Below are 21,041 nucleotides of genomic sequence, written 5' to 3' on the forward strand. Positions count from 1 at the left end.
ATCCTCAGAGCCCATGTAGAAAACCAGACGTAGTGACGCAAGCCTGTAATCCTAGATCTGGATAGGCAGAGACGGGTGAATCCCTGGGGCTCACTAGTGGGATGCGTAGGTTCCAGGTCCTAGTGAGAACCCCTGTCTGAAGAAGCAAGGGCACGCCTGAGAAGCACTGGCAGCTCAGGTTGTCCCGTGCGCCTGTGTGTGTAAACATGCTTACCTCACCCCTGAGACACCGGGCAGTCTGTCATCACAGTTAGTCCTCTATGGGTGTTTTGTTCCGGGTAGTATTAAGAACAATGGGTAGAAACCTTGTGGAACACATTGTATGTGCTGGCTCCTCCAAAACACACAAGAGCTTAAGCCTGCAGGAAGAGCACCCCTGGGAAGCTGGGAAGAAGTGTCTTCTGGGGTCCTGCCCCAGAAACACACATTAAACTCTGCATTTGACCTTAACTACGTAAGGCCCTGAGAACCAACTAGCTGGTGTCTGTCACAGAGGCTTACCTGGGCTACTGTTCCTGGGAGCAGAAACAGTCAGACCTCACAGGAAGCAGTGGGTGCATTTGTAGAAGCAGCTGGAGTCTCAGTTTAGTTCCCGGGCTGGAGTGGAGACCACGGGAGGTGGGCTTTAGTGGGAGTTCCTCAGTATCTGGGTCCTGTTGGCCCTTCATTGAAGGCTCTCCTGAGGACACGGTCATGGTGTGGGTGATGATGCTATCCTGCTAGATCTCCAGGTTTGCTCTTCTCCAGGGACCAAGAAGAAAGGGAAGAGCCCCTTGAAGCACGCGGAAGTGTTCTGCTCCATCCCCTCCCGCTCACTCCTCTCCCCCAGCTACTACCACAGCTTTGGAGTCACGGAGAACTATGTGATATTTCTGGAGCAGCCTTTTAAGTTGGATATCCTCAAGATGGCCACCGCATACATGAGGGGGGTGAGCTGGGCCTCCTGCATGTCATTCTGCAGGGAGGACAAGGTGAGACCTTCCTGTCTCTCTGTCTCACCCCAGGGGCCACTGAGGAGGAGGCTACCCTGAGGGGCCGTTAACTGCCATTTAGTCTCTCTGCAGGCAGCTGCCACCATCTGGCAAGTTGTGATGTTGGGATCGTTCATCAGAGTGGTCCTATGTTAGGACATCCCAACTTCCAAATGCAGACTGTCCCGGGAACCGGGTGTGACCTTGGGCAAACAAGGCTCCCCAAACCATCCCCAGATGCACAGTCGCTATGGGATTGAGTCCTCACCCATCGCTGGGGCCTGCACACCCTCTGGGGAAGGCTCCTTCAGCACCTCTATTCTCATCATACAGCGTTGGGGGGAGGGAGTCCTGGATATGGGGAGCTTAGCTATCAGGATGACACTGGGTTCCACAGATGGGAGTGAAAACATCTCCTTCAGTTAGATGTGCATGAGCGTTTCATTCATGTGCAGATGAGTGTCTACATGTGTGTGGCATGCATGGATGGATGTTTAACACATGCGTATGATATGTATGTATTATGTATGTATTTGCTGTTGCTGCTTTTGACAAATATCCAACAATTCTCAATGTTATTTATTCAGATAAAAACACACTAGTATAGGAGGCCGCACATAAAATCCCTTTCCGTGCTGGGGATGTGGCTCAGCTGGTAGAGTGCTTGCCCAGCATACATGAAGCCCTGGGTTCAATTCCCAATACTGTATAAGTAGGGCATGGTAGTGAATGCCTGGTGCCAGCACTCAGAGGAGGCAAAGACTGGAGAATCAGGAGTTTAAGGTCATCCTCAGCTACACAGCAAGTTAAAGGCCAGCCTGGGCTACATGAGACCTTGTCTCAAAATTATGCATCTATTTTAAACCCCCTTCCCACCAAGCTCTCCACCACCTCCCCTCCTCTTCCTTCCTGTCTCCGCTCCCCATTCTGGAGAAACTCACCATTATCAATTGACTCTTCACATCGGTGCTTCCGGACACTCACACCCACTTCCATTTACAAGTACAAATATGCCCGCTAGCCACCCATCGTGTCTCCTCGGGAGAAGAATGAGGCAGAAGAGATCCACCCCTGATGATAACCTCCTAGAGATTTCTCAGAATACCATTCAGACGTTCTATTCACCAACCCCTCGGTTCCCTCACACGTCCTCCCACTCCTCGCTTGTTCAGGGTATCTTCTCTGATGTCCAGCTGCTGAGGGCCTCCCGGTCTTCTGTTCCTCCTGGAATGAGATGGCTTCCTCCCTCACTGGTCTGACTCCCCAGGCCTTCTTTCCTGAGCCTCTCTGCGGAAAATCCCATGCTGGCTTTCCCCAGCCCCCACCCCTACTTCATTTTTCCTGAGAGTGCCCTTTGTCCTTGATGTGTTACCGATTTTATGCTTCTCGTGGGTTTCCCTCCACACATGTATAGTCCTTGAAAAGAGTTGCTTCGTCTCTCTGTCCCAAAGAAGTACCCAGTACTCAGAAAAGCTTCATGTATAGTCCTTGAAAAGAGTTGCTTCGTCTCTCTGTCCCAAAGAAGTACCCAGTACTCAGAAAAGCTTCTTATTCGTATGTGAATGAACAGAAGTCAACTCAGGTTGAGTACTCCCTGCAACATCTTCAGAGACACTGGGTTTCTCCTACTGCCAGGAGCTTGGAGACCTGTAAGTCTGGAATCCGTGGCTCTGAGGAGGCCCTGGGCTACAGGGTTCCAGGCTTCAGAAGTCAACTGGAAGTAAATGCTTTCATAAAATTCCAAGTGCCCAGCCTAGGGTTGGGGTCACGGTGAAGAAACTGCCTAAACCAATCACTCCTGTGTTTACCTGTCCACACTGACACTCCCCACCCCCATGATGTCACAGCTGTCCTCTGTGGCCTCCGAGGGAGGGGAGAAAACAACCAGACTAAAGAAGCCACTTCCTCCTTCAAGAAGGTAATGAAGACAGAGCTGCTGAAAGAGCGAGAAAGAGGTGGGGGGGGTATCAGACAACTGACCTGTAGTGATAGCTCCTTACCACTCAGGATGATATTAGCCACACACAGCCAGGCCACCTGGGCCAGACCTGGGCCCACTCCCCTGCAGCCCTGTGACTAGCAGCCCTGGGAAGTGGGCTCTGCTCTGCAGTATGTGGGAGAAAGGACCGAAGAGCAGGACCTTAGGAGTTTCAGCCTCACATAGACCCTGGCATTTAGATTCTACCAGCATGGGTGTGCCCAGGGAGCTTGTCTATTGCTGAAACCACAGCAATGTATTCTTGGAGCCCTCCCCAAAGGCCGCCCAAGAACCTTGGTGGCAAAGTTACCCTCCTATGGTCTGTATGTCACAGAAATGTTGCAGAGCAGCTCCATTCACTGAAGGCTTCTCAGTTTGGCAGGATTTTGTTTCGTTTTATAGTTATTTAAGTGTGTGTGTGTGTGCGTGTATAAACCGTAGTTTTAATCCTTGGTGGCAATTGCCCAGTAGTGTACTTGCTGAATTGAATGACTGATAGATGAATGGATGGATGGATGGATGGATGGATGGATGGATGGATGGATGGATGGATAGGTAGATAGGTAGATAGCCAGACAGACAGACAGATAGACAGACAGCCAGACATGTATACACAAGCACAAACACAGTGAGATCAACCTCAGGTGTCATACCTACCTTGTTTTTTGAAACAGTATCTCTACCTGGCCTGTGGCTTACTAATTCAGACAGATTAGTCAGCCAGAAAGTACCATGGATCCTCCTGTCCCTGCCCCCAGCCCCAAGCACTGGGATTATAGGTGTGCACCACCACTCCTGGCTTCTTCACGTGGGTGCTAGGGAGCAAACCCAGGTCCTCATGCTTGCGCAGCAAATGCTGTATTAACCGAGCCATCTCTGCAGCCCCTTGTCGTAACTGTTTATTAGAAAATATTCAATATATAAAGCGGTAGATTTATAATGGTATTTCCACTCAAGCGTATCGTGCACTTTATATTCATCCCCTATTCGCCTTCTACTTTCATTCACATATATAGAGATGTAATTTTGAAAGAAAAAAAAAAAAAAAAACAAAACCCAGCCTTATCTATGGGTGGACACCTTAGCTGATTCTGTAAAATTTGGCCATTGTGAATAGCACTGCCTGGCCATTTGAGGTGGGTACAGAGCTCAGAATGGGGAAAGGGACATCCATATGGCCACAAGCTAGGACAGGCCTGGGTGTTGTGATCTCTGGCGTATCAGACAGTGAGCTGACCCCTGGGTGGGTGTCTTCTTTCAGACTTACATTCATATCATCGACCAGAGGACCAGAAAGCCTGTGCCAACCAAGTTCTACACAGACCCAATGGTGGTCTTCCATCACGTCAACGCCTATGAGGAGGATGGCTGCGTTCTGTTTGATGTCATTGCCTATGAGGACAGCAGCCTCTACGATCTCTTCTATCTGGCCAACCTGAACCAGGACTTTGAGGAGAATTCCAGGCTTACTTCAGTGCCCACCCTCCGGAGGTTCGCTGTGCCCCTCCATGTGGACAAGGTAGTATGTTCTGCCTTCTGGACAGCGCTGAATCTGGGCAGAAATTATTTTTGACACTGGTTGACATTGAATTCCACAATGAACTGGTATTTCTTTTTTGTTTTGTTTTGTTTTGCTTTGCTTTGCTTTGCTTTGCTTTGCTTTGCTTTGCTTTGCTTTGCAAGGATAGAACCCAGGGCCTCACACAAAGTTTACCACTGAGCAACATACCCTCTCAGCCCCAGTCCTGAAGCATTCTTCAAAAAAAAGTTCAGTGTTTTTCTAAAACCAGCTAGTTTCTGTAGAAACTTTAGGATATATAAGTTAAGGGGAAAAAGGAAAGAAGGAAGGAAGGAAGAGAGAGAGAGAGAAAAAAGAAAGGAAGGAAGGAAGGAAGGAAGGAAGGAAGGAAGGAAGGAAGGAAGACTTAAACCTTTAAACCTGGGTTGGAGTGGTAACATAGGCTGTTGCCAGCACTGAGGAGGAGGAGGAGGGTGAGGCCAGCCTGGGCTATGTAGTCAGACCTTGTCTGAAACAAATGAATGATCCCCATGAAACCCACCGTGCAAGATGAACGCTGTATTTATTCCAGTCTCTCTGAATACACATTACACAATTAGACAGACAGATGGATAGATACGAAGATACGTAGACAGATAGATACATACATACACAAATGAACATGTATATTTTACTTGTATCTCTTCTTTTTAAAAATTTTATTTATTTATTATTTAGACAACATTCTGTCTGCATGTATGCTTGCACACCAGAGGAGAGCACTAGATCTCACCATAGATGGGAGTTGAACTCAGGACCTTTGGAAGAACAACCAGTGTTTTGTTTTTGTTTTTGTTTTTTTTACACATAAGTGTGCTCTATCTGTAGATCACTTGCATGACAGAAGAGGGCATCAGATTCTAGTATAGATGGTTGTGAGCCACCATGTGGTTGCTGGGAATTGAACTCAGAACCTCTGGAAGAGCAGACAGTGCTCTTAACCTCTGAGCCATCTCTCCAGCCACACAACCAGTGTTCTTAACCCTTAAGCCATCTTTCCAGCCCTGCTTGCATCTCTTCAACAGTTCTATTGAGATATAATTCACACACTATAGACTTCATCCATTTAAAGAGTTGAATTCATTGTCCTTTGTTATAGTCAGAGCCTCCATGCCCACCCTCAGTTTTGGCCATTTTTACCACCCTAAAAGAAATCCCGTACTCTTCGCCCTTTAGCCGTCATGTTCCAGAAATTCTCCCCTTGCCCCAGGCAACCACAGATTTCCTCCCAGCCTGTAAGGTGTCACCTGTACAAATACATTATGTTGGCAGAGTCTTAAAGCACCCAGCCCGGCACTTCTGGCTTCTCTTACTCAGAAGTGTTTTCTTCTTCATCCATATCGCAGTCTGTATCCACATTTCATCTTCTCACATGGCCAAGTGTCTCTTGCCTTCTGCCTTTTTAAACAATTATATATCTAGACATCTCTCTGTGCTCTCATTTGAAATATTCAGCTAATGGTCCAAGGGAGGGATCCAGTACCACCAGCCTGCATGATTCTCCTGCTTGAACTACTGTTCTTAATATTGTGCATGACCCCTGGGGCCAAGAGTCCTTTTCAGTCAGGGTGCTGCTGTCACGGCTCTGAGCATGAGGAAGCTCCTGGCCCCAGAACTCCCTGACTTCATGATATAATTAATTTAAATGGAACCAAATTGAACTCAATTAAAATGTGACAGCTCCCATTTACTGAAGGAGCCCTCTATGCCAGGTGCTTTGCTATGCATTTTATCTCGTTGTGTATTTTACATCACTTAATGACTAAAACAATTTATGGGAAAAGTTGGGAGCCTCATTTTAAGAGCTGAAAAAAAACTGTAAAATGTAAAAACATTGGTGTGATGAAATACCATGACCAAAAGCAACTTGGGAAGGAAGGGATTTATTTGGCTTACACTTCCACATCATAGTCCATCAGTGAAGGAAGCCAGGACAGGAATTCAAACAGAGGCAGGAGCTGATGCAGAGGCCATGGATGGGCCTGGTCCTTACTGGCCTGCTCCTTATAATTTGTTTAATCTCCTTCCTTCCTTCCTTCCTTCCTTTTCTTTCTTTTTGAAGATTTATTTTTTTCATATATTTTATGTATATGAGTGCCCTGTCTGCATGTATATCTGCACGCCAAAAGAGGAAATTCCATTATAGATGGATGTGAGGCACCATGTGGTTTCTGGGAATTAAACTCAAGACCTCTGGAAGAACAGCCAATGCTCCTAAAAGCTGATTCATCTCTCCAGCCTCCCAGTCTACTTTCTTGTAGAACCAGGACCACCAGCCCAGGGGTGGCATCACCTACAATGAGCTGGGCCCTCCCCCCATCAATAACTAATTAAGAAAATGTCCTACAGCCAGATTTCACGGAAGCATTTTCTCAGTTGAGGCTCCCTCCTTTCAGATAACTCTAGCTTGTGTCAAGTTGACATAAGACTAGGCAAAACAGGGGTTTAAAGAATGTTTGGTACAGTGAGGCTCTGAGTTTGATCCCTGATATGACATTGAACAAGAAAGAAAGAAGACAGCCAATTGAGCACATTGGCATATGCCTATGATCCCAGCACTCAGGAGACTAAGGCAAGAGAATTGCAAGGTCAAGGCTAAGTTGGTAGGCTACCTGGTAAGACCTTAACATCTGTTGTTTTTGTTTTAATTGTATTTTTAAAGGGGGAGGACGAAGGAAGCAGGCAGACAGGTCTCTTGGTGCTTATAATCCTAAGGACTCAAGAGACTAAAGCAGGAAGGTCTGAATATTTTAAGGCCAGCCTGGGCAACTTAGGGAAACCCTGCCTCAAAATAAAAATAAAATCTAGAAACCAGGACAAGAATATACTATAAGTTCAATGATATTATGCTTACCTAGGCCCTAGGTTCAATTCTTTCATAGTTCTTTTAAAAAAAATACTGGGATTTGAGGGGACTTAAAAGTATCAGAAAGTATTCGCTTCCCACCCTCATGAAAAGAGCTATTGTGTGATCAACACCCCATAAAAGTCTTGCCAGCCCTGCCTCTGCACCCCTTATACTGGGAAAGCCCCACAATGCAGCACTAAGGAGTGTCCTCTGGTCTAGGAAGATAGGGTGTCACAGAGCACACAGGGCATGAGTCACAAGGCTGAGCTCAGCCCAGGGCTGAGGTAGGTAGAGAGACATGCTTCCTCCCTGCCCCCACTTAAGGTTTTATACCCTTTGATCACACAGGGAAAATGGCTACTTCCTCAGAACCAAGCTTGAATGGTTTCTATATGTGTCTTTAAAAGCCACCTTGTAGCCACCAGGTGCTTTGAAATCAGCAAAGAAGAGCAAACCCTTGGATGGGTGGCTCTGGCCACGCTGCTTAATTGCTGTTTATTGTCCCTTAAAGATGGCTTCCCTGCTTTCAAGTCACTCAGCCACCTGGATGTACAAATGGGAAAGTTGGGTAGGTGGACACAGCCACACACACCCTGTTCCAAGGGCCTGGCTCCATTCTAAGCCCGGGTTAGGAAAGTTCTGCCTTCTCAAATGCCCTCCACTCAGGGGCCTTTGGCCATCAATGTCCCCTCTGCTGCCCTACTGGCCTATTCTGGAGTCCTGCCTACTCTCTCCAGTTACAGTTTGGAGTCATCTGTAGCACTTTCCCAGCCCATGCTCAGGCTGGTGTCAGCTGAGCTGGACTCAAAGCATCCTGAGTGATTGTAATATGTGCTGAAGTGGCTCTCTGGGCTTAGAGAGTTCTTCGTCCTTCAGGTCTCTGTGCACCCCCCTCTCAGGAGGGTGTGTACACAGTGGAACCCTCTAGGGTGACACTCAAGCTTGCTTGATCCCCTCTTGCTGCTGAAACACAGGCTCCTAGAAGGCAGGGACTCCACCTAGCAGCAGGTCATCCTTGCACTTAAAAACTCTTAAACATGGGGAATGAATAAATACATGAATGCATGAATGGATGGAAAACGTGAGGCCAAGTCTCTCAGAGGGCACAGTTTTCCTGTTAGCATTCATGACGTTCCCAGGGAGCAGTGCTTTATGCCCAGAGCAGATAATGGGGGATTATTCTCAGAGAACTAGGACCTCGTGATTACCCCTGATGCTTAGACCAGCTGAGGTCAAAGGAAGGCAATGTGGAAGGGCCCCCAACACCCCAGCTGTTTATGTAGTGCTGCGGGCACTCTAGGTGGGGCTCTGCAGGGGAGGAGGAGTGGCAGGGAGGAACCTCGGCATGTCCGGACAGTGGGCCAGCTGCCCTGCCCTCATCCCGAAGGGCGCCACAGCATGTTAGAGATAGGTTTGTGAGCATTCGCTGTCATGGGTCAGAGGCAGCCACAGGAGGCATGCTAGACCAACATGAGGTAGCTTCGAATCCTGGGCCAGCAGATTTGGGCTTTGCCTCCAAAGGCAGATGTGAATACATGGGAATAAGACAAAGCAGCATCCATGGAGGGCATACTGAGTGTGGGCCCTGCGTTAAGTGGCTTTTCTGCTCTGAGACTTTTATGGTGGGATACTCTGCTCTGAGATTGCCACTTTAGAGACTTCAACCTGTCCCTTCTGTCTCCAGCATGGCCCATTCTCTATGAGATTCGAAGTTCAAAGGGCTGAGGGGTCTTACCTCCCAAGAAAGGCAACTCTCCATCACACCTACCCATTCTTCGGATAACTGGGGTACCCACTGGTTTGAGAGTTGGCCTCTGTCCTCCTAAGAACAGGGGGTATTGCTGGTGTGTCAGACTGGCTGGGACTTAAGGTGCTGAGTGGGGTATCTGTGTGGCGCTCAGCAGAGCCTGGAGTGAGAGGCTATCACTGGGCCATTTAATGTGGCTAAGAACTAAGGGGTCTTGGGCTTCTCAATCCATACTCCTTCCTCCTTCCCTCTGAGACAGAACCTGCTATGCTGCATGAATATTCTCTCTAATGTTCTCTCTGCCTGTCACGGTAGCTACCAAGCACAAGTGTGGTGGTGGAGCATGGGAGATGCGGCTAGCATTGGGGCCCACGGAACTTTCAATCTCATTTTAAAGTCTCAGTAGCCACATGTGGCTCTTCTCTGTGTCACTTCCTTCTCTGGGACTTGGCTTCCTTTACTATAGACTGAGGGATTGAATGGGGCCCATCTTTAAAGACCCCAGCAAACCAATTATAGCAATGCAATCAACTTGCTCTTCTCTCCGGGGGGGGGGGGGGGGGCTGCTATCATTCAAATAGGTTGTTTTTCATCCTAGTGATAAAAGCACCTGTGTCTGGGCAGGAGCGTGACTTGTTCTTACTCAGTTAGCTTGCTACATTTAGGTGTAGGACTGTGGGCCTCAACTCGGGCTATTGCTCCAGGCCCTGCAAATTTTAAGAACTGTTAACCACTTTGCCAGTTCACATTGCAGCCCTCTGAGTTATGCTTTATCCCAGAGTCCACAGTTAAGAGGGAAAGTAACTTGCCCAACGTCAAAGACTCATCATTGGGATTGTGTCAGGATTTGAATTCATGTCTGTTGTGTTATAACTGCCTTTGGCCCAGCACCAGATGCTTACATAACCATAACTTCCTGAGATCAGACAGAAAACTACTCTGTTTTACCCCATTTACAGATGGGGAAGGAAGCCAACACAGTGGGGTCAAGGGTCTTCTCAAAATCACATAGCAAGTGGTGAGTTCTGATTCCACACAGAAGCCAGTGTCACCTCCGCTGCTTGTGGGCAGGTTTCTGAGCTCCCTACTTTCCCTGGGAAATCCCCTCTGGCACCAGGATGGCAGAGCAAGCCTGTGAGATTTTTGGTGAAATCTGGCTGATTTCTTTTCAATGCTGTGCAGGGGTTGGCTGCTAAAAGCAGCCGAGTCATGTTAGGTTACTGCTGTGTGTGGAAAATTAAAAGTTTATCCCTTAACCAGTCTGACCAGTTTCAGGCTGGAGCTAGGAAAGTCTTTGTAGCAACACCCTGTGAGTCAAGGCTGGACATGCCTTGGGCGGGGAAGGGGCGGTACAGAGTGCGGCTATCACGTGCCCAGCGAGGCACCAGCACAGTATAAGCTACTACAATGGACCCAGCATGGGGCTACTTGGTTCACAGACTTGGTTTCATTGGGTTCTTCTACCAAACTGCAAAGCAGGCATGCTCTTTGTTCTTTGGCCATTGAAAGTGAAGGAATAAAAGCTCATTGAGTCATGTATTCGCTTCATGGACACCATGTGTCATGCAGCAAGCAAAATCTGGTCTGACATCATGGAGAAAATGACCACAAAGAAGGACAAAGCTTCATGAATGAAATAATTGCAGCCAGGGACTGCTGCCTCATAGACACAGCAGGTTCAGACTGAGTGGTTAGGGAAGGAGATGTTTCAGCTAAAACATACAGGATGGGGAAGGATGTCTCTCTCTGCCCTCTGTCTAAAACATTCTTGCCTCTGGGAGAATCTCAATGTGAAAAACCATGGGGCCAGGAGCTGCTTCTCTCTGCGTGACTTTTGACAAGTTGCTTTCCATCTCTCGGCCTCAACTTCCTCTTCTGACAGTCAAGGGATTGAACTAGATGAATAATCTCTAAGGACCTTTCAGTTCAGCTACTGGTCTGTGGTAAGTTTTCTCTTTCCTAGCTAAAGAGCTGCTGTCATTAAGATGGGATGTTTTGGGGGTGGTAGGCTTGGGAGATGACTCAGTCCCTAAAGTGTTTGCCATCCCCAGTATCCACATGAAATACAAGCACAGCATTGAGTATCTGTAATCCCAGCACTGGAGAGGCAGAGACAAGCAAATCTCTGAAGCTGTATGGCCACTTAGTATAGCTAATTGGTGAGTTCCAGGTTCAATAAGAGACTCTGTCTGAAAAAAAGAGGGTGGAGAAAGTCATCTTTTTCTCCTTTGCTGCTCAAGGACCCATGATCATATATGGCACAGTAACCATTTAACAGACCTACCATCATGAGTGACATAGTAATCATTCAAGAGACCCACCATCATGAATGACACAGTTTAACAGTTTAACACACCATTTAACAGTTCTCACCAGGAAGTTCATGACTAACCGTTTGCTTCAGAGGAAACACGGTCATTGATGTCCTTTGCTCTGGGAAGGTAACAGTACCAAAGACAGAAATGCAGGAAAAGCTAGCCATAAAGTACAAGACCACACCAAACATCACCTTTGTATCGGAATTTGGAATCTGCTTTGGTGGTGGCAAGACAGCTGGCCTTGGTGTGATCCATGAGTGTTTGGATTACGTAAGGAAGAATGAGCCTCAACATAGACTCTACTAGAAGACTTCCAGGAAACATTGAATGGAACCAAAGATGAGGAAGATCGGGGGCGGGGAGGCCTGCAAAGGCCGTTGTTGGTGTTGGCAAAAGGCAAAGGAAGTGGAGAGTCGCAGTTCTTTCTTCTGCTGTGATGGTGTGGGTTTCTAAGAAGACAGATAAACTAAAAACTTGCATGTGAAAAAAAGATAAGGTGGAGAGCAATTGAAGAACACACCAGAGGCCAACCTCTGGCCCCCATACACAAGCACACCATGCCCATACACATGCCGGCAATTTAAAGTTAAAAATGATGTTGAAAAATTGGACAGGAAAGATGTCAGCCATAGTGACAATAAAATGCTTGTATTCCTTCATTTGGTTTATCTTTCCATACATGCAGTGACTTAGAATCAAGTATGCTCCAAAAATGTTCAATGAAAGCCCCCTTCTAAAGAAAAATATTTTTGAGACAGGGTGTCTCTGTGTAGGGCACAGAGATCTGCCCACCTCTGCCTCCTGAGTGCTGGGATTAAAGGTGTGCGCACCATTACTGCCTGACTGAAGAAATTATTCTTAAGTGTAAGACTGCATGCTGTTCTGATTAACAGTCAAAGATCTCAGACTTGCTCAGAACACATCATTTTGTACAATGTATCCATTCTGTATATGCTACCCACCTATTAGTCATCCTGTAGCTGTCTCAGTTGTCAGATCAATGCTGCCGGTTACATCACTTGCGCGAAGTGTTCAGTGTTACCTGAGTTTCAGACCTCGCTGAGGGCTTGGCGTGAACGCTGGGAGAATAAGTGCGAGGCCGTAGACCTACTGTGTAGCTGCAAGGATGTCATCATCAACAAGAGTGTTTGTCTAGGTCCTACCACAAACTGTTTGGCAGGCGACGTCATTTAATCTTCGCAATCAGCAGAGAAGCGAAGAACCGCAGAGAAGCCGAGTACTTGCCCCAAGTCCCACGCTTGGCATGTGGAAAATAGGGAGGCCTCCACTACCTGCCCTGTTATTCGTATCTGTGACATTTCTCACACTCTCATCCCAGTGTTCTTTATTAGCATATGGTTGAGCTCAGACCCTGTGTGCAATTGGCTCTGAGGCTTTCTCTCACGGCTACATCCTAAACATGTGTGTTACTGTAGACTCCTCAAATGTCCATTGAATGATGGAAGCCCCTTTTTACAGGTAAATCACCCGGCATTTAAAAAGGGAGACCTTAACTCTTTGGAGCATATTATTGTTCTGTTGGAGAGAGAAAGCGCCTGGACAGATCCTGACTTTTCCTCCCACAGGTTGTGCAGCCTTGGGAGAGTCTGTTACCATTGGCATTCTTCATTAGAGTTTAAATGATGGTTGTGTTTTTAAATGTATGTATTTAATGTATATTAAATACATTTTTAATATACATTAAAATGGCTTTTTGTCTGTGTGCTTCTGTGTGCAGTGCCTCTTGGAGGCCAGGAGAGAGCATTGGATCCCCTGGGAGTAGAGTTAACAGATGTTTGTGAGCTAACGTATGGTGCTAGGACTGGAATCCAGATCCTCTGGAGAAAGGATGGGCCATCTTACTTATTTTTAACTTAGAATAACAGCATGAGATAGCTGTTTCCTGTGGTTACTGAGAGGCCAAGCAAGGCTGTTGTTTTGAAGCTTTGTTCAAATGGATAAGGTAAAACAAGGGTTTATGGGAATAACCTTTTCTTTTCATTGTTTTTTTTAAAATTATTCTCTTAAGAATGCAGAAGTGGGCTCAAATTTAATCAAGGTGGCATCTACAAAAGCAACAGCCCTAAAGGAGAAAGACGGCCATGTCTACTGCCAGCCCGAGGTTCTCTATGAAGGTAGGATGTGTCCTTTCTCACAGAAAGTCCCCAAATCCCTTTCTGTGGCACCTCCCTTCCACACAGGACAAGGAAATGCAGGGAAGGTTCTTAGGACCCCAGGCAAAGAATTTGGGAATCTCTTTTGAATAGCTTCTAACCCTTCTGATGCCTAGATGCATGACATTTTGCACAGTTGATGTAGGTTAATGGCTGTGATATATTAAACAGGCATAGTAGGCTCCTGTCTCTCCCTCTGCACTGTCACACTTTGGGTGCTATTGGTCTACTGGGCCTGAGAGATGCTTAGCCACACACAGTGTGTAAAGCCACAAGCCAGGAGCCACGCTCATGGGCCCACGTTCCTGCCCTGATGACATGTGAGGTAAGTATTCTTTGTGGTACTGCAGTGCTGGCATTGAAGGATGCTCAGAAACATCCCTGGATTCTAAAGAGCCCTCACCCTAAACCAGAGCTAGCCAAAAGCTCTCTGGGAAGTGCCATTGTCCCACAGGGCTGAGTTTCTGTGCCATGGAGCCTTATGTATAAAAGCCTGCATTTCATATTTCCGAGTATATAATAAAGCTGGATGTGGTGTTGAATACCTGTCATCCCAGCATCAGGAGGCAGAGGCAGGAGGATTGCTGTGAGTACCAGGCCAGCCTGGGCCACATACTGTGTCCCAACAAATAAAGAAAGAAACATTATATGCCTGTAATACCAGCTCTTGGGAGATGGGGGATAAGGGATGGGTTGTGGTCATGTTCAGCTCCATAGTGAGTTAAAGGCCAGCATGGGCTCCATGAGATCTTGCCTTGAAACAAACAAAACCAAAACCAAAATGACTGGATAAAAAAAGTAATTGAAATAATGACAGCTGCAATATGGAGTGTCAGCTGGCACTCATGAATGCTGACCCCATCAATGCTTCTAAACTTTCTCCTTGTGACATAATGGACACAACTCTATAATTAGCCTTTTTGTGTTTACCTTGCCATATGGACACTTCCCGTGCTACACAAATCCTTTAAAGACATCCTTTTATAAAGATTAGAATAGGATTATCCAAACTTATTTTATTTACTTATTTCAGACAGGCTCTTATTCTGTAGCCCAGGCTGGCCTTGAACTTGTGGTGATCCTGTTGCCTCAGTATCCCCTAATACTTACACAGTGATTGCACCATCTGAGTGCAGAAGCCCTTCCAGTGGATTCTGAAGTCTCTTTTCACTCTCACGTGTGTTTACACATGCACGCACGCACACGCGCACGCACACACACACACACACACACCTGTATTTTTAGAGAGCCTTTTAAAAATTGCAGCATCCTCTGATCTAAATCTGTAAGTCTCTGATTTCTATCAAGGATAATTACAGGTACTTATGTATTTAAAGCCCCCTGGTCTATGACACCTCACTCCTGAACCTTCTGGCAGGGACGGCATCATTCTCAGAGGTCCCTCCCTCCCTGTGACCACCTTTGATGTAATCTGGGTCTGAATCAAGGTCAGGGTGGTACTTGGGAACTGTTTCTATGGAATGAGGCCCAGTTTGGCATGAAGAGGGCAGTTCCCCGCCCCAGTGAAGGGATTTCATCAGCGTCCTGTCCTCTTAAGGCCTAGAGCTCCCTCGGATAAACTATGCTCACAACGGGAAACCATATCGCTACATCTTCGCTGCTGAAGTTCAGTGGAGTCCCGTCCCGACCCAGGTACTGACCCCTGCGTCCTGAAAGTCCTCTGCGTGCAGGCTGGCTTCTCTGGACCCAACTTAATGTCTATAAAGTAGACTCCACGGGGCTTAAGGATTCAGGAGGGAAGTCAGGTGGGGTAATTGTGAAGTACGAATTCTATGTTCCATTTGCACTTAGTAAGCCCTAAATATGTGACACGCTGTGGCGGGCTCAGGGCAAAGGAAGTGGCAGGGAGTGGTGCCTCCAACAGCCAGCTCACTTCTCCCGCAGGCAAAGTGTGAAGGGAACTTTGGAGGATTCATTTTGTTTTTAAGTAGCCATTCCCGCAGTATTTACTACAGTTCAAAGTGCTGGCCAGGCACCACTTTTCTTTCAGGCTAACATTTTTATTTGCATCTAAAACTGCAGAGCTGATGAGATAGATCAGTGGGGAGGGGGGGGTGTTGTCAAGCTTGACAGCTGGAGTTTGATCCCAGGAACCCACATGGTAGAGGGAAAGAGCCAAGTCCTTCCCTCTGCCTGCCACACGCATGCTTGGCATGATGCAATGAGGCACGCCCCGCCCCTCAAACACACACTGTAAAATGCATACAGTAAAAATAAAACAACAAGTTAAAAATAATTTAATGTTTCTAAATACCTATAGAACAGAAATATTCACAAGCAAAAATTAATGTTCAAACACACTCAAGAGCACACACACACACTCCAAACCAGTTCCCCTAATTCCATACAGGAACAGGCCTGTGGGAACTTACAGGACCTTTCCTCTTTTATTTGTTCTGCCTTGATTCTCTTTTTTTTTTTTTTGGATGCCGGGACTCAACCCAAAACCTCAGGTGTTCTGGGCAGAGAGGCTCCACCACCCAGCTCCAGGGCCTTCGCTTTCAAGGCAACAAAAGAATTGTATCAGATTTTAATTAGTGGCATTAAACACCTCAATTATATAAGGTAAAACATTGTGACATAGTGCCAAATGCCAGAAAAATTCAGGACTGTGGGTTCTGAGCCCTCTGTGAGCCAGAAGACCTGTGTTTTGTTTTATTTTGTTTTGTTTTTGAGGAAAGCATAGGGAGAGGTGGTACTGGACTTACCTTGCAAGTGGTCCTCGGCTATGGAGATAAAAAGGCAACTTCAAAGGTGCACGTGTGTTGGAGGAAGTTTGGCTCTTCCCTTTCTGTGGCTCTGCTGCCTAGGACAGATGTCAGTTGGTGTTGGTGTCACAAGTGTAGGTTTGAGGGCTGAATCTCCCCTCCGTGGCCTACATACCCTTCTGCTCCGAGGGAGTCAGTGTGCTTACAGACACAGGGTCCCATCCTTCTCTTCTCTGCATACACAGATACTAAAGTATGACGTTCTCACAAAGTCCTCCTTAAAGTGGCGTGAGGAGTACTGCTGGCCGGCGGAACCACTGTTTGTACCCACGCCAGGTGCCAAGGATGAGGATGATGGTAAGAGTGGGAGAAGGGAGCCCGTGTGAGCACACTAACGAACACCCATCAAACAGGGGCACCACCCAGGGGCATCCCACAGGTGGGTTGCCTGATGAGGGTTAGGGTTAGGGTTAGAGGTGTGTCTAGGTATATGTCAGTGGCAAAACTACCACATTAAAAACTTCAGTTGCTTCTGAAGTCGAGTGCAAGCTCAAGGTTCCCTCCACCAGCTTCTGTAATCCACCAGGACCCCCAGAGCTCTTGGCCATCTGTAGTGTTGACCTTTGACAACCAAGCATTTCCGGGAAAGCTCCCCTGAGCTTGCTTGTCCTGGGATTTTACTATGGCTCACACTCATATGAAATTACTGATACCCTGAGTAGATGAGCTTCAGGGTTCAGCTCTTCAGAGGCCAAGCAGAGACCATGTGTTCCAAGGCTCCGTCATGATGCACATTGTCAGCCGGTTATGGTTTGTATGCCTGAGATATCAGCATTTGGGAGGTAGACAGAAAACAATCAGGGGGTTAAAGTCATCCTGAGCTACACAGAGAATTTGAACTACTAAGACCCTGTCTTAACAACAGCAACAAGATAGGTATGGGGGTGGATAGATAGATAGATAGATAGATAGATAGATAGATAGATAGACAAATAGATAGCTGATTGGGATGGATGGATGGATGGATGGATGGATGGATGGATGGATGGATGGATGGATGAAATTGTTAGAATATACTACCTGCCATAGCCCACAGTCTAAAAACTTCTCATAGGCAAGACTGTGACAAAGGCAAGGTATAAATTCTCTACTACACAGAGTCTATATCCTTTCCACTGAGTGACACACACTCTCTCAGAACTTGCAGCTTAGTTTCAAAATGCATTGCAAGGACTGGCCCCAAATCACAAATGACCTCTGTTAAGGCATGTAAAGTTTTCACAGCATCTGGGAATGTGGGTTTCCACAGAGCCAAATTGTCTTATACCCCTTTGCCTCAAAAATGCCCTGCCCACAGCCCTGGGGATACTCGGGAAGGTAATAAGCTATGGGTGGGGACACCACCCAGCCAAGCCAGGGATAGGGCTGCTCACACCTCCAGGGGAAGGCAGGCCATCCCACTGAGAATGCCAGCTTCTTCCCTCAGGTGGGAGGGAGTGGCTTTCCACCTGGCCTTGGCTTCCTTCTGATTGTACCCTGGTAAACAGGCAGGGGGATCCCATGTCACCGTCATCTCCAAGGCAAGGGGCTGTTGGCATCCACTCCTACTGAGGCCAGTCCCCTGCTTGGCCGGGCAACTGCTTCTCACGCCTTCTCTCCATGGGTGTGGAGTGACATTGTCCTCATTTCATTAAGGGGAGGCTCAGAGTGAGGCAAATTGGCCAAAGTCACGAGCCCCACAAGCAGAGGTTGGATTTGAATCCAAGCCAATCTGATGGCACACATGTCCAACTACTGCAACCCCGGTACTTTAGGAGGAATCCTGGGCACTTACTGGAAGTTTCCTCAACCTGCTGGACCTTGAAAGTAAGCCAGGGAATGGAGAACATCCCAATCTACAGACAAAAGCTAGGGTTACCAATACAACCAGGAGATGATTTGGTTTCATTCCAGTACCACTGCTAACAAGGCATGGCAACACATGGCCTGTAATCTTGGCATCTGAGAGGTGGAGGCAGGCAAGTATGAGCTTAAGGCCAGCCTGGGCTACATTGCAAGACCTGTCTCAAAACAAAACAACAGTGCAAATATGCAAATGCTTTTGCAATTCAAGAAGTCCCTGATCAACCAGGTGGCATACCTTAGCCCACATGTCCTTCCGGAACTGCTTGGTTCTCTCCATACTCAGAGGTTCCAAGCAGTAGGAAAGAAGCCATTCTTCCAAACAAATGAAAACGAACAACGTGCTTCCAGTATCCACCCTGCAGATCACCCCATGAGCACAGCACCCCATGAGCTTGGAGACGGGTGGGAATTATCTTCACTGCCAAGATGAAGAGCTGAAGCAAAGCAATTATCCCAGAAGTAGGTTTTCTGGTTCCAGATCTAGGTTTCTCTTCTGCCAACACAGACTGTCATATGTTCTCTTCCCTCCTGTTTGGATCAAGAAAGAGTTGAAAGAGGACAGGGAGAGACCGCTGAGAAACGTACCCCTCCAAGTGGAGGATACACAAGGCCATGCTTGGAACACTGTTAGGTATCTCTTAGGACCAGGGATGGAGCTCATAAGGAGAGTAGCTGTCTAGCCCCTGGGAAGGCCCTGGCTTACACGCTCAGCACTGCAAATGACATTATCCTGGGCTTTGTTTATCTTCTTGTAGGAGTCATCTTATCAGCCGTCGTCTCTACAGATCCCCAAAAGCTGCCTTTTTTACTTATCCTGGATGCCAAAAGCTTTACAGAATTGGCCCGTGCCTCTGTTGACGCAGACATGCACCTGGACCTGCATGGCTTGTTTATCCCGGATGCAGAACGGAGTACAGTGAAACAGGCCCCCGCCGAGGGGCAGGAGGATGAAAACTCAGATGACCCTGTCACCCCACAGGACAGCACCACGACCAGGCCACAGTAAGAATGACTTCACAGCTGGGTCTGGCGGCTCACACCTTTGGTCCCAGCGCTCTGGAGGCAGAGCAAGTCTGTGAGTTCGAGGCCAGCCTGTTCTACAACACAGGTTCCAGGACAGCCAGGGCTACACAGAGAAATCCTGTCTTGGGGGGGTTGGGGGTGGGGAAACTTAAAAAAAAAAAAAGAAAAAGAAAAGAAAGGAATGACTTCACTGGTGGGACCTGGGGACAGTAAGTGTGGATAATACTGTCAACTTGGACAGCATCTAGGATCATTTAGGAAACAAACTTCCACGAGAAGAGTTTCTTCATTGGGTTTACTGACAAGGAAGATCCAACTTGAGTGTGAGCAGCATCACGCCATCCCATGAACTGAGGTCCGGACTGAACAAAAAGGAAAAGGCTGCTTGAGTGCCAGCATTCACCTCTCTCTGCTTCCTGACTGGGGCTGCGCCATGACCAGCTGCCTCACACGCCTGATATCCTTCCTTCCCCACCGTGATAGAGTGTATTCTGGTGCCGTGAGCCAAAATAAACCCCCCCTCCCTTAAGTAGCTCCTGTCAGGTATCTTGTCCCAGCAATGGGGAGGGGAAGTAAGCTTGCACATTTCTCTGGGAGGAGGGGGTCACGCATTTCACCCTGCTGTTATTCTTTGTGAAAATGCCGTAATAAACCACCTTGATAGCTCTAATTCCATTTAATCAGAATCCTTGTCCAAAAAAAAAAAAAAAAAATCAAGTGATTACTAGTCAGTTCAATGTATTTAAGGAAGCCCTTTCTCTTCTTACAAAGGCCTTGAGGAACTGGGAAGGTGGCTCAGTTGTTGAGATGCCTGGCTATACAAACTTGAGAACCTGAGTTCAGGCGCCTTGCCCCTCCCGCAGTTATCCTTGTAAAAGCTGGGCATGGCAGCGTGTGCCTCTGACCCAGGCTCTGAAGAGGCAGAGGCGGGAGAGTCTGTGGAACCTGATGGCCAAACAGTGAGGGACCCTGTCTCAGGAAAAAAAAAAAAAGGTGAAGCAGGATAAAGGGAAACACCCAATGTCCACTCTAGTCTACACATATGTGTGCACATATATTCAAGTGTGCACACACACACACAGAGAGGCCCACACACATACACTTGAGAAAGACCTTGAACATGAATCAACAATTATATTAGCCATGTTATCATTTTTCTTGGAACAAGCAGCCACAAACATGAGAAAAGGTGGGAGTCATCACTGCTCCTTCCTCCATCTGCCTCTCCTTTCTCACCCCCCCCCCCCTGCCTCTAAAGGACAAAATTGTGGGTGGGTGTGGCCTTCTGGCTTTCTCAGTCATGCCCTGTTCATAAGTCATGTGACTAAGGGGGCATGTTGCTTTGTGGTCATCCTACACAAGAGGTAGCATAATATAAAAGAAGAGGAAAAAAAACTTGAAAGTCTATTCAGCACTTATTTGATTTTTATGTGGCTGTCTCTTCTAGTTCTTCTGAGCCTATAAAGTAGGGCTGCAGAATTCCACCCTTCCTGGTCTGTAAACGGCCCGATTGTCTGGTCAGTGAGTGTAGGTTTGTATGGGACCCTCTTCACAGGAGAGGTTATTAACCTGATGAACCATGGCAGAAAGACTGGAGTTCAGGGGGGAAGACCAAGGCCGGGCTGGCCTGAAAACCAGGGTGAGCCACAAGGGCATCTAAAGGGAAAGGAGGTCTATGAGCTGTAGTGCTTCAAGGTAGACCGGACATGTGGGGCAGAGCGGAAGGAGGTCCCCAAGCAAGACAGTGACTGGGATGGAGGAGGTCAGAAACAAGCCAAGTGGCCTCCTAT

At 47.3% G+C, this 21,041-nt stretch overlaps 1 protein-coding gene across 3 annotated transcripts in view; it reads left to right on the plus strand.

Moving 5' to 3' along the window:
- Nucleotides 1-19,921, plus strand: part of Bco1 (beta-carotene oxygenase 1) — a 34,534-nt gene extending 14,613 nt beyond the window's left edge. The window contains exons 6-11 of one of the 3 annotated variants that reach the window (XM_055621044.1): nt 748-971; nt 4,211-4,468; nt 13,450-13,555; nt 15,153-15,247; nt 16,569-16,680; nt 18,984-19,921. In XM_055621044.1, coding sequence (XP_055477019.1) covers nt 748-971; nt 4,211-4,468; nt 13,450-13,555; nt 15,153-15,247; nt 16,569-16,680; nt 18,984-19,234 — 1,046 coding nt within the window. In that variant the 3' untranslated portion in view covers nt 19,235-19,921. The remainder of the gene's footprint in view (nt 1-747; nt 972-4,210; nt 4,469-13,449; nt 13,556-15,152; nt 15,248-16,568; nt 16,681-18,983) is intronic. The other 2 variants (XM_055621045.1, XM_055621046.1) reach the window with 2 other exon arrangements.
- The last annotated feature ends 1,120 nt before the right edge of the window (nt 19,922-21,041 follow it).

The sequence above is a fragment of the Psammomys obesus genome, unplaced genomic scaffold, assembly GCF_907164565.1.
Source record: "Psammomys obesus unplaced genomic scaffold, mPsaObe1.curated_primary_1811, whole genome shotgun sequence".
NCBI classification, from domain to species: domain Eukaryota; kingdom Metazoa; phylum Chordata; class Mammalia; order Rodentia; family Muridae; genus Psammomys; species Psammomys obesus.